General features: G+C 34.0%; 1 protein-coding gene and 1 long non-coding RNA gene across 11 annotated transcripts in view; one reads left to right on the top strand and one right to left on the bottom strand.

Annotated features, from left to right (window-relative positions):
• Positions 1–7,169, bottom strand: part of LOC112933433 (uncharacterized) — a 59,705-nt gene extending 52,536 nt beyond the window's left edge. Inside the window, exons 1-2 of the long non-coding RNA XR_003237671.2 lie at positions 3,701–7,169; positions 2,775–2,904 (exon numbers count right to left, since the gene is read on the bottom strand). This is a non-coding gene — a long non-coding RNA (uncharacterized lncRNA). The remainder of the gene's footprint in view (positions 1–2,774; positions 2,905–3,700) is intronic.
• LRBA (LPS responsive beige-like anchor protein) overlaps positions 1–24,992 on the top strand; it is a 729,491-nt gene that overhangs the window by 688,593 nt on the left and 15,906 nt on the right. For all 10 annotated transcript variants that reach the window (XM_072724802.1, XM_072724799.1, XM_072724798.1 and 7 more), the window contains exons 51-53: positions 269–331; positions 5,598–5,753; positions 12,412–12,579. In XM_072724802.1, the coding sequence (XP_072580903.1) occupies positions 269–331; positions 5,598–5,753; positions 12,412–12,579 (387 nt within the window). The remainder of the gene's footprint in view (positions 1–268; positions 332–5,597; positions 5,754–12,411; positions 12,580–24,992) is intronic.

Raw genomic sequence — 24,992 nt, 5'->3', positions numbered from 1 at the left:
GAGGTTGCCAGTCAAGCATCTGCTATAGCTTATGGCCTAGGACTGGAGCCACTGCTGATGGCACATGTTCAGAACAGCACTAATCTAAAATAAATGTTTCATAAGCTAGCCATAAAAGCACCTGGATTTTTTTTCTTTAAATTTCACCAAAGTATATGAGAGATTTGGAGGTTGGAAACAATTCTACGTAAGACTTGACTTTAGCATTGTTATATAGTTTAGTATATGAAAAATAATGCTTTTTTTTTAAATCTTTTGTGAATTCCAGCTCATCAAGGTGCAGTACAAGACCAGCCATACCAGCTGCCAGTGGAAATCGATCCTCTCATAGGTCTGTCACTTCTTTCTCTCTTTGCGATTCATTAAGCTCTGTATGGTGGCCCTGAAGTGTAGATTACAGTTGTTTTTCACTTGCTGGTTGCTGGGAATGGAATTTTCCTGATAAACCATTTGCATGCAAATTGGAATGCAATGAGCTGTGGCTATGCTGGTATTTCATCAACTCCCCCTCGTTGGTTTGCCTAATTTGAACAGGCCTAGGACGCGTGTCACTGAAAATTAATATGGATGCTGTAATAATGTGTGATTGAGAATGCGCATGAAGTACTGTCAGGATAATATTGGATCTTTTCATCACTCAGACTTGTTGATGAGCAGGAGCGAGGCACGTTATGATGAATTGGTGCACCGGTAATGTGATGGAGCTCCTTTGCTAGGGAAATTTTCATAATAACAGTGGGGTTCTTAGCAGCACTGTGTTGTGAAAAATAAAACTGCAGTGCCAGGGTTTCATCATTAAAGGAGATCAATCCTTTCTTCCTGGACCCTCTGTTCAGTCTGAGGGGATTAATGTGCAATTGCAGAGCAGTTTCGAAGTTGAAATATATTGCCCAGCCAATGGCAGTGTTAAGATATTTGTATTCATTTTCCTATGGTCCTACAGCCCAATAAATTGCCATTGGAGGTTAAATTTGTTCAAGGGGGAAAAAAGGAAAAGGGAGGAGACCAGGAAGAGCCTTTGGGATGAAATGAGCATCTGTAGCAGATGACTTCGAATATTTAATTCCTTCTGTGCTTTTTGAGTCAGTTAGTTGAAATCTCTAGTTTAGCGTTTTTCATTCTTGTGGGTGGGAATTTCAAATACGGCTTCACCGAGAATGTTACTGATATTAACATATTAACATTTCTTGTTATAAAAGATGTTATTCAGCAACTTTTAGAATAAAAACTTAATTGCCTAGTTGTACGGGTATGCTGCCAATGGACAGCATTGTAATTTTGTGTAGCTGGTAATTTTGTTAAATTTTGTTAAATTTCCCTGCACTTAAAATTTTTAAATAAAGCAAATGAATAAGCTGATTTATTATTTTAAAATCCAAGGTGTTCCCTAAGTGTAGGTCACCTTTTTTGTCTTTAAAACCATTGTTTCAGTAGCACTAAATGGCTACCATTTGCAAATGAACTATCAAGATGAACTGAAATAACTTAAAGCTCAAAACTGATTCACTTATCAGTCTCCCACATTTAAGCAGAAATCTAAGAAGGAATTACCCACAGCAAGGATAAATACTACTGTGATTCCTAAATCATCTTCTGCTTTCAGTACATATGATTTGCCATATATTAAAAAAATAAGGGATCCCTGGGTGGCGCAGCGGTTTAGCGCCTGCCTTTGGCCCAGGGCGCGATCCTGGAGACCTGGGATCAAATCCCACGTCGGGCTCCCGGTGCATGGAGCCTGCTTCTCCCTCTGCCTGTGTCTCTGCCTCTCTCTCTCTCTCTCTCTCTCTCTCTCTCTCTCTCTCTGTGACTATCATAAAAAAAATAAAATAAAATTTAAAAAAACAAGGAAAAAAAATGTTCACTTGGGTAAAGTTTTAAAAGTCAGGAAAATAAAGTCCATTTGATAAGTCATTTCAAAGCATTACTTATGAAGTATAAATCACTGTTTGCCTTAAAACTTGACAATGAATATCCTATAGTCACGTCTAATTAAATGATTTCAACAACTGTCACCCTTTAGACCAGGCGTGGGTAAACATTTTGGTAAAGAGCCAGATCGTAAATATTTTAGGCTTTGTAGACCATAAGGTCTCAGACACAACTACTTAATTATGTTATAGCACAAAAGCAGCCATAAACAATATATAAACAAATTAGTATTTCTGTATTCCAATAAAACTTTATATACAAAACCAGGCACAGGCCATAGTTTTCTTCCCTACTCTACATAATTGGTCACCAGACTATTTGCTCTTGTATCTCCTAAAATATTGTTTAAAATCATGTACATTCTCTTGTATTTTTAATGTAGCCTCTGAAAGTTTTTATCACAAGTTTATATAGTTGCAAAGGTTATTGTTTCTTGCATAGCGTATAAAATTCTAAGTATATACAATGGATTTTAAATATCAAAGTGAATTGATAGTCACCATTTTCTGTTTTTAAAAAATGCATAAAAAAAGCTTTTAACAGTTGACAACTTTATATTCCTTTTCCATCTTAAATTTATATTTTTATCATATTTCTACACAATTTTAACTTCTCAAATTGATTACCTTATTATACTTTTCAGCAGTAAAAATATATGAAAAATTAAACATAGGTATGTAAATTCAAATGTTAAAATTTCCTATGATCATAAGACTCAGTTTTTCTAAAAACTAATCTGCACTGAGTTATCATTACAAATACTATTAATACACACTTATTAAAATCATAAATTTTAATAAACATTATTAAAAATAAAAACAAATAATTTATTGGAAATATACCTTTAATGAAATGGATAGGGCTTCCTCCTCCTCCCCTTTGCTCAAGTATTTATGAATGAATGTTATTTGCTGCTGAATGAGACAAGATTTGTCAATGATTCTATCCTTTTCTTTTTTCAGTAGGTGGAATCTGTAAGGAAAGTTACATAAGAAAATAGATGTGAAAGGAAAGAATTTTGTTTTAACAACATCACTCAAATCTTTTAACTCTTTCTGAGTTATGTGACAATTTATATAGTAATCTATTATTAAGAATTATTTTCATGGTCTATCATTAAATGATCATTTTAGCAATCTATCATTGAAATTTATTTTTAATGATCTATCAATTGACATCATGATTAGATCCTCCTTCCATTTTATTGAAAGCAGTGAATTGGAAACCACCTGCCCTGCAGAATGATTTGATACCTTGGCATTCTCAGCCTCACATCAGTATTTTGAATTGTCCCTTTCTTTGCATCTCAAGAGATTTTTATACCCTGAGATAAAGTACTATAGTAAGATTCTAGATAGGAAAGAAATATGCCTTTATTTTATTTAGTGGAAGAAGAGCATGCAAAAAGGGATATAAGAAAGAAAAACTCATAGGAGAGTTCTCAGGCACATCTATTTCAGAGAAGAGAACATAAAAGTTGAGGAACTAGAAATTGATTCCCTTAAAACCATCTGTGCCTGTTTATCCCTTGGGAAATCTTATATCACCCTCCTGCCACGGGTATGCATGCCCCAGGTTGAAGACTGCTTATCTAGACAAATATACCTAATTTTCATTAAATAAAAATACCTTCAGTACTGAATCTCAGGAGACATTGAGATAAAGGCAGTTGTGAGATAGGTTATATAGATTGGATGGATGGATGGATGGATGGATGGATGGATTGGGGTGGGGGGGTTGCAATATTAAATTACAGGTAAGCACTTACTTAGAAAATCATTCATCTGAATGCTGAAAGGGCATCAGCCTTTACCCATGGTAGGTACATTGTGGTCCCTCAATTCAAAATTATGCATGTACCCAGAGCTGTGAAGTGAGATCCCTTAAGAGACCATGCCCTCCAAAAAACAAAAACAAAGAAAAAGCCAAAGACAGTGAAAGTTTGTATCATAAAAGCTAAAGTCCTATAAATGGTAACAAAAATAAACATTTTTACAGTTTTCATGTGGAATGAAGTATTGTAGTAACCAGTACAGAAAGTACTACATACCTTGTCTTTCTTTAAATTGCTAGATTTCTTGGAATAAAAGATCTAAGTTGTACCACACAGCTTCACTGCGGTAGACACTAATGTCTCTCTCTGATGCACTATGATACCCATAAAAGCTTTTTTTCATTTGCCAGCAGCTTCTCTTTGTGTGGGAAGGAGGTAGCAGAGGAGTGATTCCCAAATAGAATTCTACCCGTTTTACTACTGCTATCACTTTCTAGTTCATTAATCCTCCAAAAGTATATGAAGCCTATTATCAAATAGTTATCTAATAATCTTACATGGTTAAGTCGTGTAGACAGAGGCTAGCAGAAGCTTGCACAGTATCTACGCATATATTTGCTATGTCATGTTTGCCATAAGGAAAGAAAAGTTTATTTTTGTCTCCAGTAGTTCCAGTACAGCACTGGGAAGTATTTTGAACACTTTTTTTCTTCTGCATTACTTTCTAAGCCTTCTCTTAGATTGGCCATACTTAGTTGTTATGTACAATGAATATTTTTCTATTTTTTATTTTTATCAAGAATGCATTTTATAAAGGTTGAGATTTTTCTTTCCCCAAAAAAACCTGAAGACAATAATACAATGAATGTAATGATCAGATGCAGAAATTTACTTCATTCGTTTTGATTTCTGGTACAATCAAGTTCCTTTGTTATTATAAGAACCACTATTTGTATCAGAAAGTTGGTGGTGAAATAACTCAGGCCACTAGAAACAAAGCTTTCTCTTTGGTTGGCCTCATGGTTCCAAAAAAGGCATCTCAGTGAAAATTCCTTTTCTGATAATGACATACTTGATAGTGTATTTCTAAAGGATTATTACTCTTCCTATGTGCTTGATGTCTCTCTGTGTCTGACCTTGTGCCTTGTGACAAACCCCGTATCAGGTGCTCTGTAGCACTTTGAAAACACACTGCCAGACTGTCTTGTTTTATTGCTTACATAAGGAGTAAGAAAGTGGCAGTGTGCTGTGCTTTGACTTTTTCAATTACAAGTATCTTTAATAAATAGTCATTCTATCCTTTCCTTACATGCAAGTGCAGCTGTAAACAGGGAAAATGGGAGTTCACATCTAGTCAAATTAAAGAGCTGTTAAAGCCAAAGTACTCCAAGATGCTACGATATTTCAAATATATAACATTTAAATTCCAATATCTCTTTCTTGTGACAAAAAGTTAAAGGTAATAGATTGTCACAACATGAATCCATTCTCATGACAATGGATGTAATGAGATTGTCAGAAACACAAAGCTAACTGTGGTGCAATCTGGAGACTGTAATCTAGTTTGGTCCTGCCCAAGAGCTGGAAAGCGTGTTCTGAGAATTGTATACTATTTTGAAATTGTAGTATGTTATTATTTTTCCCTCTAGGCAGAATTTCTTAGTGAGATGTTGAATTTAGCTACCCCACATTCTTCCAACAACCGGGTATCTTTTCCTGTTTGGTTTTTCACATATTATTATGTTTAAAATTTAAAATTAAAGATAAAATATTCTTATCCTGGAACGTGTTGCCTCTCCTCCCTCATTCCCCACCCTCAGTGTTACAAACTATAGGATTTTTGTATGTGTGGGGTTTAGTAGCATTTTTGTTTCTTACTCTGTTCTCACAGCCAGCAATACAGGAATGCACAGGAGGCAAATCACTGACCTTTTAGACCAAAGTATTCAAGTCCATTCCCAGTGCTTTGTCATCACTTCAGACAACCGCTATATTCTCATCTCTGGCTTCTGGGATAAGAGTTTTCGAGTCTACTCTACAGATACAGGTAACGTATTTTCTTCATCAATGAACTAAAGTTAACTAAAAGTAGCACCGAGAGGCTTAGAATGCTCTTTCGTCTTCCTTCTAGAAATTACAGAGTTGTAAAATGCATAATATGTGGAAGAGACACTTTTCCCCTTTTAAGTAAAAATCTATTCCATAGTCTACTATTAAGTTAACTTCAGCATGTTTTTAAGAGGCAGTTTTTTATAGTAGGTTTGGCGCCCATGACTCATGCTTACAGAATGAATGATTCATTTGAAATCATACCCAGGTATGTAAATACCATATGCACATGTATATGCACAATCATATAGCAGATGCACATACATATAGATGTATTTTCCCACTTTTTTTCCCTTAATAGAAATTCTCATTAAATGTATTTCTTAGTAGCAGATACCTTGCCTCCTCCCGACTCTACATAGAATCTTGCTGAAAGCCGCACCATCATGAAGGAAAGTAGCTGACTACTGATTTTATGTGTGACAGAAGCTCTTGTTAGAATATGAAAGTTTAAGTCCATTTATTCATTTGCATGTATCTCCCTAAGGGACAAACCAAGCTCAACTCACTATTATTATAGAAGAAGCAATCTAGTAAAATGTTTATAAATTTTTGTATATAGGATATTGAGAAAAATTGAAAAATTTAATGAAGTCTCCAAAGTCTTTTAGAAACTAGGCAGTTCAGGTGGTTCAGTGGTTTAGCGCCGCCTTCAGCCCCAGGGCCTGATCCTGCAGACCCAGGATCAAGTCCCATGTCATCGGGCTGCCTGCATGGAGCCTGCTTCTCCCGCTGCCTATGTCTCTGCCTCTCTCTCTCTCTCTCTGTCTCGTGAATAAATTAAAAAAAAAAATCTTAAAAAAAATTACGTATTTTAGAAACTGTTAGAGGAGGAAATCAACTTACAGTGCATGTGTAGTTGCATGAAAGAATCAAAATTAGATATTAATATATCAGAACTTAGTAATACTGTGGAAGTAGATACTTCAACTAAACCAAGGATCTACAAATATCTTGCTTAAATGTGACAGGAATAGGAAACTCTTTTTAATCGAAATATCTAGTTAATTAAATGCTTTGTAGTAAATCATTTTTCAGTCTTATTTAATATTTATAGAATATGAGTCCATGTTTCTGCCTTAGTAAGTATAATATATTGAAAAATTAATTGTTGTTTATTCAAGGACATTGTCCTTACACATTTTGATGATAGTACTGTATAGCCATGAGAAAATAGGGAAAAAAGGTTGAATATCTACTGTTCATATAATAAACCCTAGAAGTTGTTTTTGCCATGATCTTGTGTTTTGGTTTTTTTTGTTTGTTTGTTTTATGGAACTGATGATCTAGTTTTCTTATAATTTGCATCCTACTTTCTGTAGATCCAGAAAGAAAATATCATTATTCAAGTCTTTCTCATTTATTAGGTGCTTACCACTTGTTAAGGTCTATGAGGTTGATTACTAAAGACTAAAACTCCTAGAATTCTTAAAAAAATGCCACGGAGATTGATGTGTTTCTAAAATTATTTATTATTATAATGAACTTTCTCTGACTTAATAATTAAATTTTAATTTTAACCTCTTCTTTCATTATCATGGTAATGATAACCTTAGAATTATTTGACAAAATTATGCTCCCTTTTTAAACAAACATTCAGATTAAAATTGTTATATTCCTTTACAGAATTTTCTTAAACATGCGTTTAGATTGCTTATTGTTTTTTACACGTTTAAAACCTTATTTTATTATTTACATACAAAAAAATTAATTTGGGGGGTTAAAGTTCTATAAGTTTGGTCAGTTTATAGAATTATAGAACCACCACAATGAAAATGCAGAGCAGTTCCATCACACCAAAAATTCCCTGCACTGCCCCATTACAGTCAGCTTTTACCCCCACCTGAGCCTTACACAACTGAACTATTCTTTTTTTTTTTTTTTGAACTATTCTTCATCTCTGTAATTTTGCATCTTCTACAATGATATGTAAGTGGAAGCGTATGTAATGTCAATCTTCAGCTTTGGCATTTGAGGATTTTTGAGCTTGCTGACATTCCATGTCATTTTTAAAAAGCACTGAATATTAATATTTGTAGAGCTGACCTCACTGTTACCTAATACTAACAATTAAAATTACTGTTACATTCACACAGAGTTCTTTCATATACACGATATTGTTTCAGCCTCGTAGCAGTCCTGTTAGATAAAACAGGTATATTTAGCCCCATTTTTCAGATGATAAAAGTGAGGTTTAGAAAGGTTAGTGCCTTGCTGAAATTTGTATAGTAGATGATAGTGATTTTAAACTGGGTATTCGAGCCAGCTCTTCTGGCTTCAAATGTAACATTCTGTGATTCTACTATATTGTCTTATTGGTGTACCTATCAATATTGGTTTTGAAAAATAATTTACAACACTGAGTTCCTGGTATGTCTTCCATGTTACATTAGACTTGATAAACTAGATGAAATTCCTTCCCCTTTTTCCAAAAACCTTCCACTTTACTGTTTTTTAAAATATACGAGTGTTTGTATATAAAACATTTTTATAAGTAGTAGCCTTATTTTAAACTTCAGTGGGACTTATTTAGCTTATACAATAAAAATATTTACACTTGCCAAAAAAAGTTATGAAGAAATCCTGAAATGATAGTCCTAGTATCTTAATATCTTATATACAAACTCTGATACTAGTTTTATTCAAAATAATTTCAATTAGGGTAAATAAGTGTTTGTGTTTTTTGACAATAGGGATATTAAATATTTTCTCCTTTAAGTTTGCCAGAGAAGCAAGGGGGAAATTGTGTGATCAATAATATATAATAGCAAAGCTATCGCAAGTGTTGAATTCAATTATATTTTAGCACATAAGCCAAAAAAAAATCCTTCTCTTATTAGATTCAGGGTGGGGTGGGGGGCGGGGAGAGAAACATGGTTGTAACGGAAAATTCTTTAAACATAAATCATGTTTTCGGGACACAACTAGAACAGCAGAGGCAACAATAAAACCTTCCCTCGGCGGTGGGAATTATTTTCAGGCCACATTTTAGATTCAGTGGTGTAGAGTCCTGAGCTTGAATTTTTTTTATTTGTAGCACAGCTGTCAAATAAAACATTAACTAGAAAATTTGTTCTGTCAAAAAGGGGATATTCTAGTGCTTGTGGTAATATTTGATATTAGTGTGTGGAGAGGTGGACTGGTATTAAAGGAAACAAAAAATAAAGGTTGAGGAACACTTATGAGATTATCAGAAAATAATTTACCAAAAGGAGCAGCAGGTATTTATATGCTGTGATTTATTTAGGAGGAGTGAACCTCAACCTCATAGCAATAACAAATATTGCGGAGGAAGGCTGCCAGAACAGGAAAAAGTAAACTTAAAAAAATAATGTTTTCCAGAGTTGAGTCCAAAGTATAAATTGTAGAAAATACAGTTAATTTGTATTAAAATATGAAACGCTTTAGATGTAAATATGTAAATGTCACTCCCTTATTTCGATCTTCCTGATGCCCAACCTAAATTCATTCTACATTATTCTCACTGATTCTATCTTGTTTTCTTTCTTTTATACTACTTATCACAGTTCATAATTACATGTGTTTGTGTCTGTTTAATGTCTGTCTGCCCCAGTAGACACTAAATACTCTGAGGGCAGGGATCATGTCTATTTACATGTCTCTTGAACAGCAATGCACATGTCAAAGGGCCTAGTGCCTGGCACTTAGTAGGTGTGCAGTAATGTTGAATAGAAAATAACTGTGATAACTTTGGGAGCAAAAATTAAAGCACTAGGAAATTGTAATGGAAAAAGAAACCACAGTAACTGAGTATACATTTTCCTAACACTGATATTATAGATACAGAGGGATGACTTAACCGAGAATTAACAAATACGAATCTTGGAACATGCTGCCACTCTAGTTAATTCATCCCACTTTTATAGCTAAATCTTTCCACTTTGTCCTCACATGAGTTGGAAACAGGGTAAGTCACCAAGCAAATAGCTGTTCTTCTGCAAGCCTTCTGGATGCACATGGGTTTCCTGCATACCAGGTGCCTCCTGTACCTACTTAAAATTGTACTCACTCCCCTTCTTACTCCTACAACCCACTGAGGTGATAGGTATCAAATCTTAAATAAGCCTAACCTCAATAACCTATTTAAATCATGCCTGGAGTTTACAGGCTCTCTGCACTTAGGTATAGGCTGAGACAGAAATAACTATACACACTCTGTTATCAAAAACATAATCAACATGATATATGGTGTCTTCAGTTATTTTCAGTAGTTAAAACTCACTGATTTAACCTTCAGTTTTCTAATCAGTAATTAGAGTGCATTCAGCTTCCTAACTTTGTCCTACCCCTTGTAAGGCCTGCCTTTACTCTAACCCCACCCATTTTACCACTAAACCTCTCCACTTTGTTCTTCAGGTAAATTGGAAATGATGTGGAAATGATTACATCTTTTCCTATTTAATTTGTGCTTTCTTGGGGCACCTGGGTGGCTCAGTGGTTGAGCATCTGCCTTTGGCTCAGGTTGTGATCCCGGGGTCTTGGGATCAAGACCCACATCAGACTTCCAGCAAGGAGCCTGCTTCTTCCTCTGCCTGTGTCTCTCATGAATAGATAAATAAAATCTTTTAAAAAAATAATTTGCACTTTTTCTTTTCCATTGTTTTCATTCTAAGAAGCCTTGAATTCTTATGATAGTATCAATTCTAAAAATTAGCTAATTTTTTTAATGAAATGTTTTGATGTCAAATTAAAAGGTTGAAGAAATTCAGAAATACATATTTTTAACTTTTAGCAGTTAAAACACCTGTCTTACTAAAGTCCTTATTCACAGGAGAAAAAATGCACTTTATTAGTTGTGCAATTTGAGACTGAAATTAATGTGAATTTAAAGTTACTAGTAGTAGGGGCAGCCCTGGTGGCTTAGTGGTTTGACACCACCTTTGGCCTGGGTTATGATCCTGGAGACCGGGATCGAGTCCCGCGTCGGGCTCCCTTCATGGGCCTGCTTCTCCCTCTGCCTGTGTCTCTGTATCTCTCATGAATAAATAAATAAAATCTTAAAAAAAAAAAAAAAGTTACTAGTAGTAGGTTCTCTGCAAGTGGAAACAGTATATTTGACCTTTTATCTGAATTAAGTATATTTCTGCATTTTATTTTTTAATTTGCAGCTTTTGTAATAAGCTTCAGACTTCCTAAAATCAAGAATTAAAAAAAAATTAACAGAAGTATTTTTTTAGTTATATTTATGATTATCTTAAAGAATTAAATACACTTAGATGCTAATATTTAGGTGAGACCTTAAACTTTGTTTTAATTTTTTCAGAGATTTTTATTTATTCATGAGAGACACGGAGAGAGAGGCAGAGACATAGGAAAAGGGAGGAGAAGCAGGCTCCATGCAGGGAGCCCAATGTGGGACTGGATCCTGGGACTCCGGGATGATGCCCTGAGCCAAAGGCAGACGCTCAACCGCTGAGCCACCCAGGCGTCTCATGAGACCTTAAACTTTTGACTAGATTATGATGTTTTCCAAATTAAACACAAACTTTTTAGGCATATTAATCTTTTTTCAGTTTAGTGGTCTTCTTGAATATTTGAATTCTATTTATATGACCCCACTGGAACACTTCTTCAAAAATAAAAAGAAACTCGTGCTATTAGAGGTAGACATTCTGTGACATTCATCTGTAATTCTGTAGACATTTCAAAGGAAAATATTAGCTAGAAACCATAGGGATGGAGTGGAAGGGCTGCTTTAGCTATTTCATTCTTTAGACAAGTTTGTATGAATCATAAACACCATATCTGATTTTTAAACAAAGATTCTCAAAAGTGGGGGCTTTACTTTTTTTTTCCGGCACTGTTATGTGAACAATTCATCCTGTGTCCGAAGCCCTCCCGAGATGTATAGTAAGTGTACTGGATTCTTCCCTTTGGCGGTCATTAATGTTAGATAAACTGCCATTATCTTAACTCCATCATCACTCCCCAAAGATTTTTTATCATTCAGACAATCAAGACAAAGAAAGAATGACCCAGCTCTAATTGTAATCTCAATATATTAGTCCTTTTACCAAAACTTAGTTTATGTAAATCTGATTTGAAAAGAACAGAAACTCTCCAAAGTGACTTTTATCATCCTTGTATAGATCACGTTAAAAAAAAGAGAAATACATTATATCTTTATTAATTCAGAGACAAGTTTGTAATAGTAAAGGCTGAATTATAAAGCAAGGCACTTAAGTTTTATTTTGCTTTGAATCATACAGAGTAACTTACGAAATTGCTGAAATTATTCCAAATAAGAGTTCTGCTGGGCCTGCTTTAATCAGTAAATATGATTCATTTGGAATTCATAGTAGCCATGTATAATGATATGGTATCATGGTCCTAAGTTTGTTGAAATAGTTTCAACATTATGTTTTTCAAAAATGTTATTATCACTGTTCAATTGACTTTTTGTCATTGTTAATATTCGATGAAAACTTTTAGGTTAGACCAGATCAAATTTGATTGTAAAATCTGAATCATCAGAATTGAGTTAACATGATTTCATTATTTTATAAGTTAAATGGTCAGTGGAATTTCTTTAATTATTTTATAGCAGTTTTAAATAAAATTGTTTTGTATTTCAGGAAAATTAACTCAAGTGGTATTTGGCCATTGGGATGTGGTCACTTGCCTCACTCGTTCTGAGTCCTATATTGGGGGAAATTGCTACATTCTCTCAGGATCACGTGATGCAACCCTTTTGCTCTGGTACTGGAATGGAAAAAGCAGTGGCATTGGAGATAACCCAGGCAGTAAGTACAACTTATTTTATAAGTAAACTGTTACAAGTGATATATAATAACATTTTGCAGTGAAGTTATGTTTTGTTATCATGGTAAAAGTGAAATTGAATCATTAAGTCGTTTTAATTTCCTAGTTATAGTTTAAGAAAGGTCTAGATAGCCTCTCAATTATTAACATTTTGTGAGCACTGATAATTCAAGTCCAAGTATAAAATCTCATTTTTCATGGTACAGGTTATTCTTATGACCTGAAAATGCTAGTTCCTCATTGGAAATGGCTTTCACCAAATAAAAGAGAGGTGTTTCATTCACGAACATGATATAACATAAAAGAGCAATCACATATTATCTTGTTTTTTGAATACATATTGTAAGAGAGCAAAAAAACAATTATAATTTCGTGGAAACAAACCAGTCTTTATAAAGAATATGCTTTCATTTACATATTAAAAGATAAAACAGGTCATAAAAGGCCAATACGGAATATTCAAATTGGCTCTTGGTTTTTCAGATGGGAAATGAAAATGTTCACCAACAGCCTTAAACATCTTTATGAAACTATGCTGAAGGCAGTAAAACAAAAAATGTGTAACCATTTAAAATTGTAATTCACAGAAGGCAAAAAAGGAAGCAGCTACCATTAAAACCAATCGCACACAGCTGCAGAAAAGAAATGGCTTTAGAAAAACACATTAAGAAGTAGGAAAAAACAATTAAAGGGACCACCTGAAAAATGAGAATTTAATTAAAATGATTATGACAACACTGAAGAGTTCCTGCAAGAATAGCTTTAGCTTTTTACTTCATAAGGTAGAGCTTTTTAACTGCTCTTAAATATTTACAGTTTCTTAATTTAAAGCAAGTTGCACTGTATTTGGTTAAGGAAGCACCATTTGTCCCTGATTGCTTTACCTGAATACCGTAGCACTCTGTCATTTAGCTCCAAATTATGAAACGGTCGGCATATGCTTCAGTCCATCACATTTTGGATTGACTTCTTAAAGCTGTGCTTATTAAATGTGTAATATTTGATTGAAAGTGAAACCTTTTAAAAAATAGTAAAAAACCAGTGTAGAAGTTGTTTATGGGAAATATTTTATAAAATATTTTCTAAAAGCTGTTTATGCTTTTTTGTTTTGTGTGATAGGTAAGCACAATTTTTATTAAATCCTCTAAGGTATATTTCTTATGTCACTCCAATCAGAGATGATTCCCTAAACAAATAGGATACAAAAAATAACTTTAAGGCTGTGATGCTTTGGGCACAAAAGTCTGTGCTCAAGTCAAACTTCAGTGTATGCGTTTAAATGAGAGGATAATGTGTCTATGTGTGTCTTTCACATATTTACATAGACATCTGTATTTTATATATAATTATGATAAAATTTTTAAACATGTAAAAAAAAAACCTTGGGGAATTGTTCTTCGCTTTGTTTTGAGGAATGCTTTATGTTCTTTACGTTATGGAGCCTTATATTCTGCTCCTTCTTCATTTCTGCCCTTTTAGGAGTGTCTACTTTCAATTTCTTTTTTTCGTGTGTCTATAAATTCAGTTATCTAGATTCAGTAAATTATCTTAGACAAACCTAGGCTTGACATAAACAATAAATATACAATTTGTTACTTAGCTAAAAATACTTAGGAAGAACTTTCTCTTGCCTTAAAACAACGCGTCTCATGCACGTAAAATATTCCAAACACAAGAAAAAAATGTTTTTTGTTTTTTTTTACTTCCTTGACTTAATTGTGTCCTGTGTTATACATGGTCATTACCAACGTGTACTCTGAGAAGTAGCCAAAGGCTTATTAGTTACACTTCCATGTGATGGTGGTTACATTTCAGAAATTAAAGTATATCTAAAACTAGAAATATTCAGCTTTTCCCGAAGGGAGAAATATATATTTAAATACCTTATAAATCATCCTAGAGATGGTTTTTACATGCATGTCTTCTAAAAAAAATGAATCAAGTAGCATTGACCAAATCCTAGAGTTGGAGTAAAGCAAATCCAAGTTCCGAGCTTTGCTGTGGTCCTTCTGTCTTGTCTGTTAAATGAAAGCAACGATAGTAACTGACTTAAGGTGTCATCAGAAGCACAGAATGCTTAGAGCAAATAAATCACTACACAAACACCATCTTGTTGGCATCAGAGTATACATTATAATGTTATATTTTTCATAAAGCACTTCATCTATACCCTCTCATTGTCTGCAGCGTGGTGGACATTAACTCCTAGTAATGCTGGTAATGAAAAGAAAAAAAAAAGAATAACATAACAGCATATCTAATAAAAATTTTAGAAAATTGTAATGTATCTTGACTAAATTAAATTACCTTTCTCAAAGTGAACCTAATCCTTTCTGGCCCTTTTATAGTGTCTGATATCCCAATCTAATTTTGCTTTAGCTTTGAAGGATGAATCTGGCTGAAAGACAAATAGGCACTTTTTCATATAATGAGAATTTCCACACATTAGAATAGAAAAATGAACAAGCCAGCCTAAGCTTTTCAGAAGAGAATGACAAACAAAAACAAAGACATTTTTACCACGCATGTGAATTGTTTTACACATTCGCGCAAGCTGGTTTGGATTTTATAAGCCTCTGGCTGGTTGATGACTCCACGATGCAGCCGCTGAAGTCAGAGCTTTTCAAATGAGGAATTTTAGGTTATGCTTATTCCTATATTGTATCTCTTGGATGCAATACAAATGACCTTTAAGAAACTGCCACGCTTTTTTTTTTTTTTAACATATAATTTCAACCTGGTCTATAAATGCACACAATGCCTCAACTTAAATTTTTGAATACAGACTTGTTTCTTTCTTGATGGGAAAATAGGTAAGTTCAAGAAAACTAAGCTATTGCTTTTTTTTTTTTTTTTTTTTTTTTTGCATTTTATAGGGTCTCCTTCAAGTATTTAGTTTGTATGTTTGCTTTTCAAAAATCATGAGGATAAACTAGAAATCTTCCTTCCTAGGGTCATATGCCTGCACCGTTTTCCACAAATCTAATAGTGCTCTCTGTGAAGTTCATGGCTTTATTACTATTTTTTAAAAATCATGTTATCCAGTATTAAAATACACATTGCTTGGGCAAAATCAGGCTAACTCAAACTGGATAAAACCTATATATGGTGTAACTTGGGCTTTTAAAAGGATGCACATGTTTTATAAACTCTGCCTAGATTATGTGGCAAAAGCCTTGTTTTCCTGTATAACAGATAGTTTTTCATCTTTGACTCTTTTGTTTTGTGATAGTTATCTCCTGTGGAATGCAATTTTCTTACCGAGAAGAGAAATTAAGATCTGATTCTATTTAGTTGTAGATTTTTAAATAAAATTAACCAAGAACATTTTCATGAAAGGTATTTTCTACATGGAAGCACATTCTCTTTGCCCTCGTCCTCTTTGTGTTTTAGAACTGAATCTGTGCACCAAAATGCTTTTCCTGAAACACTCATTTTCCCCTCAGAATAATGCTATAAAGACTGTATGTTCACAAATTTTAGAGAAAACGTCCCCCAGTGCATTCAATTGACATTTGAATACTTTAAACTTGGAAATGATCTTATTAAGCAAGATGAAAATTTGTAAAATAGTTATTATCTACGATTTTTATATTGTATTACTAGATCATAAACTTAGATGCATTTTAAGCTTTTAAAAGTAAATGCTTATTAAGTATTTTCAGGCTTCTGAGTAATTTTTTAAAAGCCACAGTTGATTAGCTTGAGAAGCAAATGGTTGCTGACTATGAGGGTGTTGTATGTATGTGTGTATATAGTATTTCAGTAAAGTACTTTTCCATTCTCACATTCTGTTTTTGATTTGATTGAAAGGTGGCATTTTTTTCCTCTTTGCAATCAGACATGCTAATCTATGTCAGCTTTCTCCTTTATAGGAATGGCGTCTACTGAAAAAAAAAAACACAACTATTTAAGTTTTTTTCATAACAACAAGATTCTGTTCTTTAAGAATATTTCAGCACCATTAATTAGAAAGAAGGTTTTATTAACCATAAGGCTAGCACTAACAGACCACAGAGCTGTTTTTTAAAGTACTGTATGCCATAGCTGCCCTGCTTTTTCTCTGTCTAAAACTTCATTTTGTTATACTCTCATCAATCACTTAAGTCATTACCGTAAATCCTACTGTTGTTAATTTTACTAGTATCACCCTAATGAGACATTCCTGCTATAATTAAAAATGAATTCTAACTTTAAGGCATTCTAAATTTTTTTTTAATGAATTTAGAATGATCTTGCCATATGACTATAAATACCACTGATATGCATGGACTACTCATCAGTCTATAAGAAAAGTAGTATCATTATATGTCCAGGTGTGAATTATTTACTGATTGCTTCTGTGCACATGTGCTTATGCATATGTATATTTTTGTGCACATATTTAGGAATTATGTTCTTTCTATCATAAAGCCTAACATGTTTTACTGAAGCTACTGATAAATCCTTATTCTTTGTCTTGCCAAAATATAGTTGGAGGTAACATAAACAGTATTCTTTCTGTAAGTAGGTGTCCTAGAGCACCATCTGCTGGATGTACTCAGGGACTTAATACTGGTAAATTTGAAAATCACTACTTGATTAAGTCAGGTGTACTTTGCTTTTAATTGTCTGTGATAGATTATTTATGGGTTACAGATGCCAAGATACGTACATTTGTGTTGAACTATATACATTTGTAAAATAAATCACTTTCCTCCTTCTTTTTCCCCACCCTAGCATGGAATTGGAAATTTATAAGAAATTTATTGTTTAAGGAAAAAGTAAACAACCTATGCCCAACGAAACAAAGCATCAGTTTGTCATGAGACAGACTCTTATCTTCTCGATCCCAGATCTTCATTAAACTACACTGGAGGAAAACTGTTTGGATATTTTAACCTTATGTTCACTTGATTCTGAATATGAAAGCAATGCTTGAATCAACTGTGGCTTGAAACCTGGGCTGTGACTTTTGATCTGATTCTTTGTCTAGAGCATGAATTCCTGTATTTACCTCATCAAGAGCTTTCCTTGTGGTCTGACTTTTGGCGTACACTGTTGCACTAACACCAAGACTGCCCTGTATTTTTCTTTTTTTCTTGAAGAATTCATCAACTTGGGTTTGAAGCAGTATGTTGGCAGTATTCAAGTTCAGGTGACATTAAACTACGTTTATGAAATTCTCCAGAAGGTCCAGGATGTTTAGTGCTCCATGATGTAATGCAGGCCCTTGAGTTCCAGCAAAACAACTCTGTATTTACTGCTTGTAACTAATAGTAGATGTGGTAAAAGGAATTATATTCATATGGCAAATGAATACAACCTTAATGTGCTCCATATGCAGAGTGGTGGGGTGATGTGCCAATATATCACATTTATTTACCTTGTTTAGTTGCAGAGAAAAATGAGTATACCATTCAGCCGTAGGCTATAGTCATCTAAGTATGAGAACAGAAGAACTGATGATTTATGCCCTCAAATTGAAACTTTGTATCTTCATGTGTAGATTTTAATAGTGCCACACCAAGGAAAGTTGCTTGTCTAATACTTTATGCTCAGATGGGAAATTTCATTTCAAACAATTGGTAAAACTAATGTAAGATTTAAGTTCCCTCTAGTCAACTAAAGTTCTCAAAGAACATTTTGAATATATCTTCTTTCATTTAATTGAAACTGAATATACCCTGAAATTGCAAAATCGCAAGCTACTTCTTCCATTCCTAAAAGCAAGATTCTTCAGCTTTTAGAATATTCCCTGTGTGTGTGTGTGTGTGTGTGTGTGTGTGTGTGTGTAACCTTTTTGGAGAACACATTTAATGAAGACCTCCTGGAACAGTGTATTAGACTGACTTTATCACCTTCCAGAAAGTTCATTTCATTAGAGAAATTGTGTGACAGTTTTCGTGTACATGTACCTCATATTGTGCTTTAGATATTCCTGAGAATTTATTAAAAGAGACCCATTTTTATATGAAGTTAAGTATTTACATGCTTCTAATGATTTCTTTTACAAAGCAACAATTGCTCTAGTCTTTAATTTTCCTCACAAATAGACTTGGCCAGACTTCAGATTGTAGACGTGAAGTATGTTTAGTTAGGAAAAAAAATCCTCAGAATTCTTTCTGCCTGCCATGGCTAAGGCTTCATAACTGCTGAGCTTTTTAGCTTTTATTCTTGTAGCTTGTAATTTTCTACTATTGAGAGATTCCGTATTTCCTTGGAGTGAATGGGATCAGGATGTTTCTTTTTTTTTTTATTGTAGTTTAATTGACACATGACATTAGTTTCAGGTGTACGACATAATGACTTGATATATGTATATATTGCAAAATGATAACCACAGTTTATTTAGGTAACATCCATTGCCACTGCAGTTACAAACCTTTTTTCCCTGTGATGAGAATCTGCTCTCTTAACAACTTTCAAATACACAACATAGTATTATTAATTATAGTCACCATGCTGTACATTACCAGGACTTACTTGTTTTACAACTGAAAATTTGTACTTTTTGACTACCTTTACCATCTCCTCTCCCCACCAACTGCCAGTCTGTTCTTTGTATCCCTAAATTCAGTTTTTTAGTTTGGGTGATTTTTGGTTGTTTCTTTTATTCCACATATAAATATGATTATAAAGTTTGTCTTTCTCTGTCTGGCTTATTTCACTTAGTAGAATGCCCTCAAGGTCCATCCATGTCGTCACAAATGGCAGGATCTCCTTTTTATTTTTATGAATGATTAATAATCCATAAGTACACCTACACATACCCCATTTTCTTTATCCATTTATCCCTTGGTGGATACAGGTTGTTTCAATGTCTTGGCCGTTGTATATAATGCTGCAGTGATCATTAGGGTATGAGATATCTCTTCAAGGTAGTGTTTTCGTGTCCTTCAGAGATAGATACCCAAAAATGGAATTGCTGTATCATATGATAGTTCTATTTTTAATTTTTTGAGGAACCTCCATATTGCTTTCCATAGTTGCTATGTAGCAATCTACATTCCTTTTTTTTTTTAATATTTTATTTATTCATGAAAAACACAGAAAGTGAGGGGGAGAGAGACACAGGCAGAGGGAAAGGGAGAAGCAGGTTCCATGTAGGAAGCCCAATGTGGGACTCGATCCCGGGACTCCAGGATCACACCCTGAGCCAAAGGTAGACCCACAACCACTGAGCCACCCAGGCGTCCCGCAATCTACATTCCTACAACAGTGCATGAGGGTTCCCTCTTCTCCACATCCTCTCCAACAGTTGGTATTTATTTTCCACTTTTTTAATATAAAGAATAGTCTTGGGCAGCCCCGGTGGCTCAGCGGCATAGCACCGCCTTCAGCCCAGGGTATGATCCTGGAGACCTGGGATCGAGTCCCACGTCAAGCTTCCTGCATGGAACCTGTTTCTCCCTCTGCATGTGTCTCTGCCTCTCTCTCTCTCTCTCTCTCTCTGTCTCTCATGAATAAATAAATAAAATCTTAAAAAAAAAGAATAGTCTTCAGTGAAAGTGGCTTCTTTTTAAAGATTTTATTTTTAAGTAATCTCTGTACCAAACATGGGGCTAGAACTCACAACCCTGAGATCAAGAATTGCATGCTCTACTGACTGACCTAGCCAGCCACCTCTATTTATTGTATTTTTGATAACAGCTATTCTAATAGTTGTGAGGTGATATCTCATTGTGGTTTTCATTTGCATTTCCCTGATGATGAGTGGTGTTGAGCACCTTTTTATGTGCCTGTTGGCCATCTGTATGTAGTCTTTAGAAAAAATACTATTCACATCCTCTTCACATTTTTTACTTATTTTTTCCTCTGTCCACTTTTTAAATTAGATTCTTTTATATTTGTTTGCTATTGAGTTGCATGAGCTCTTTGTATATTTTTGATATTATCAGATATATGATATGCAAGCATTTTCTCCCACTCTGTAGGTTGCCTTTTCATTGTTCATGGTTTGTTTCTTTTGCTCTGTAGAAGCATTTTAGTTTGAAGTAGTCTTACTTATTTTTTGCTTTTGTTGTCAAATTCAGAATGTTTCTAATAGCCAAAGATGTGAAATATTTTTATCTGTATTCTTTTTTGGAGTCAGAATTTTATGTTTATGTTACTGGACACTAGATATACAGCTATAGAAGCTATCAATGAATTAGAGCCAAATCAAGCCCCTCTATGGGGACTCAACAAATGAAAAGTCTCAAGAAAGTAGGAAAAAGAAATAGTTAAGTAGAATTTGATATGTTCACATAATGAAATACTGCATGGCCATTAATGTATTATGAGTTTGCAGTATTGGAATGGCAAGATATACTGTCTGTTATCACTAAGTGTAAAAGATCACCAGACTATATATGATATATCTTCTAGGTATCTATTGTCTATGTGTACACTTTGTATTCTGTGTATATTTATGCATAGAAAAAAGTCTGGAATGACTGCCAGCAAAATGTTTTTTATGTCATTTAGCAATAGTTATTTATAGGTAGTGGAATTTAGAGAAAGTTTTTTCATTTCCTTCTTCATAATTTACTAAATTATCTGAATGTTTTTATAATGAGCATGTATTACTTTAATAATCAGAGACAATAAAGATATTTGGGGAAAGAATACCTAATTATATTAATATACCTTCACTTCCTGCTTCTAGATATTAGTTTTATAAGAAGTTATATGGATTGTTAGAGAAGGTTAGAAAGTCTAAGAAAAAGAATGGGAGAAATCAAAGTATAATTTTTAGAAATTAAGAGACAAAAGAATGACAAGAAACAAAAAATAATCAGAACCAGCTCTAATTTTCATTTATGCAGCAAAGGGTAAGATATACTTTTGCTGAAAGAAGTGTCTACAACAGAGTGAAAATCATTCTACTGTTCGTAGTACTACTTCTACTCCTAAGTGATACCTCCTGGGTGCTCCCTACATGTGGGCATTACTTTACATAGTAATTCTTTGATCCTCATAGTAGTCCTGTGTGGTAACTACTGCTATTATCCTTGTTTTATAGATGAGGCACAGAGAGATTATATGTCTTTACTTTTTTCCCTGTGCCTTTTGAAGCTCCTAGATCTTTCTGTAACTATGAGAACATACCCAAGGGAGGTCACATAGGTAGTACTCTAGGCCAGAGGTACCACTCTTTTTTTTTTTTAAGAGGTACCACTCTTGATCACTAAACTGTACTACATTTTTAATTTGATTTAATGGGGCTGTAGAGAATTTGATGCAACCCTGTCACTAAAGCACACCTTATATTTACAAAGAATACAGAGATAATTTTGCTAAACTGAGTTCTTATGACAGTATGCATCATGTTAGGATTTGAATTTTTATTTTTATTTATTTTTAAGATCTTATTTGAGAGACAGAGAGAGCATGAGCTGGGGGAGGTGCAGAGGGAGAGGGAGAAGCAGACTCCCCGCTGAGCCGGGAGCCTATTGTGGGGCTTGATTCCCAGACCTTAGGATCATGTAAAGGCAAACACTTAACCCACTGAACCACTCTGGCACTCCAGGATTTTGTGTTTGTTTTGCTTTTTGTTTTTCAGAGCCAATGCTCAAGCAGGGGTAGGGACAGAGGGAGAGGGAGAATCTTAAGCAGCTCCACCCCCAGCGCATAGCCTGATGTGGGGCTCAATTTCATGACTCTGAGGTCATGACCTGAGCTGAAATCAAGTCATACACTTAACCAACTGAGCCACCCAGGCACCCAAGGATTTTGTGGGGTTTTTTAAAATATTATTACACAATTTAGGATTATACTTTAAGTATGCAATTGTAGACATTTTCTAATGGAGGAGGAGAAGGGTTGATGGAGAAAGAAGGAATAGAACAAATTTCAAATAATTCCCTTCGCATAATTAAAATGTAGTGTTATAATTCCCTTTGGAACATTGGGAAGTTAATGGGAAAGGTTTAAAAAACATTTAGTAGCTAACCTCACTTCCGTTTCAGAAAGCCATTTCCTTTCTTGGTTTGCCATTATGGTGAGCCACATGAGAAACCTAAGTGTACAGTTTTCACATTAATTTTTTTTCTCTCCCTATGTGTTGTAGTAATCAAAATGTAATTAAAATGGAACAAAAGGCATGTGCAAAACAGAAGTATCCATCTTTAAGAAATGACTGGCATATATTATATAATGCTTAGATTTTGAAAAATCTATATATACTTAATTAATAACTTATATATTTAGATTCTTAAGCTTGTGTTTTCTTTCAGAATGAATACTCTATTGAAATTTTTTTTAACAAAGACATGTTTCATATTTTGTTTTGCCTCCAAGAGGTCAGATGGTACTACATTTTAACAATGTGGAAAATTATATCAGTTGTTTTTACTTAAGGATTTTATTAATTGCTGTAAAATATTCATTTTGTATAAAAATTCAGTTGTAATAATGCTTAGATTTTGAAAAATCTATATATATTTAATAACATATATTTAGATTCTTAAGCTTGTGTTTTCTTTCAGAATGAATACTCTATTGAAATTTTTTTTAACAAAGACACGTTTCATATTTTGTTTTGCCTCCAAGAGGTCAGATGGTACTACATTTTAACAATGTGGAAAATTATATCAGTTGTTTTTACTTAAGGATTTTATTAATTGCTGTAAAATATTCATTTTGTATAAAAATTCAGTTGTAATAAATAGTTTGAACTTCAGTACAGCTTTTTGACCTTTCCAATTACAGACAGGTATTTATAATTTGCAGGTTTATAGTAAGGTAACAAAACCTGATCCAGTGACCATAGAATCAGGTCATTTGCCAGTACAATACTGTATTTTATTCCGTTCCTTATTTCCACAGTGCATTACACATAATATATATCGAATAAAGGCTATTAAAGGAAAGAAGGAGCAAGTGAATGAGAAAGCAATCAGGAAATGCTAACTCTTGGCCCAGGAGTCATTTAAACAAGTATTAATTGAAAGAACTAATATCATTTCTACAGAAGTAGGAATAGAGAAATGTTAAACCAAACTTTGTTTCATGATAAATGGTATTTAAAAAATGAGGAATGAATGAAGGGGGATTCTCTGCTAATAATATATTTAAACTGCTACGGAGAACTTCACAGTGCCATTTTAAAGCAATTTAATTTTCATAGGACTGAGGAAATGATGCCAAAAATACCAAGAACTTTATTTTTAAAAATGTAAGTCAAAAGTTTGCCAGAAAAACATGTCTGCTCTGTTTTTACCTGGATTATTAATCCCTCTTGTTTTAATGGAGGCTTATCTTTTGAAATATTTTTCTCATTGAATATTTATGAACAGGGTGCTAGAGAAATTACTATTTTCTCTTCTTTGAGGTATAACTGCAAGTGTTTCAGGGTCCACTTGATGGAGAAATATACTTAGTTATGAGGGCACCAAAAGAAACACATTTAATAAAAACATTTGTTATTTTGCCTAATGGTGTAAAACATGTCACCTAATATTTTAAAATATAGATCCAATATAAATGCTAAATGGGAATTATGGAGATCTTATGCTGCTTAAATGCAAGTTGGGTTGTTAGAACAGTGTCTGTAAATTAGAACTGATATTTCCAGTATCATGTACTGTGAAAAGCACATCTGTAAAAACTGGTGTGTCCTGGTATTCTTGGCAGGATTTGGGCTGTCTTTAATCTCCTTTGACTTGTTCATCTTCCTTTAAGGCCATCCATAAAGATGCACTGAGTATCCTTTTCAGTCTTTGGTTAGGATTTGCATCAGTAGTCATAAACCTGCTCTCCGGACAAAGACACCCTTTCCTTTGAAGTAATTGCTCAAGCTTTTCAAAGCAGTCCAAGAAGTCTATCCTCTTTCTCTTTTTATTTTTCTTTAAGAGGAGTTTGAAGTGTAGCCCCTTAAACTAGCAACAAGATAAATTTTTCTCCCAGCTTTATTGAAAGCCATGACAATTTTTCAAGCAGTAAGACTTTAAAAGGTTCTTAAAGGAATCTGTTCTGCTTTATGATCTAGCTATTGGTAGATCCTACTATCTCAGAAAGCAAAAGTAACGACTTCTTGTATCCATTAACTCCTGCAAATTTTTATCAAAGAATTAACCTGATATTTTTCAGAGTACTTTTTTTTCCTGTTCTTTATTCGTTTTAAGGACTTCAGTGAAAAAGATGATAGCTTTGGGGCCTTTGAAAAAGTAATGTATGGCCAGTATTGTTTTATTTGAGCTGATCTCCCCTGCCAACCTCCCCAAGTATTAACTCTCAGGGTTGGCATGAGGTTGGGATGTGAGTGCTACAATGGCAGTGAGTTACATGGTTCCTAGATTTTGTTTCTGGACTTTAAAGACAAATATACACAGGTACAGAGCAGCTTTTCCTTTCCTTTCTGTAGGAGGTTATTGCTGTGCACTGTGATCCGGGATTATGTGTAACTACAGAGAAATAAATATATTCTGTG

The sequence above is a fragment of the Vulpes vulpes genome, chromosome 10 (genome assembly GCF_048418805.1).
Source record: "Vulpes vulpes isolate BD-2025 chromosome 10, VulVul3, whole genome shotgun sequence".
Lineage (NCBI taxonomy): Eukaryota > Metazoa > Chordata > Mammalia > Carnivora > Canidae > Vulpes > Vulpes vulpes.
This window is presented reverse-complemented; position numbering and strand designations above follow the sequence as displayed.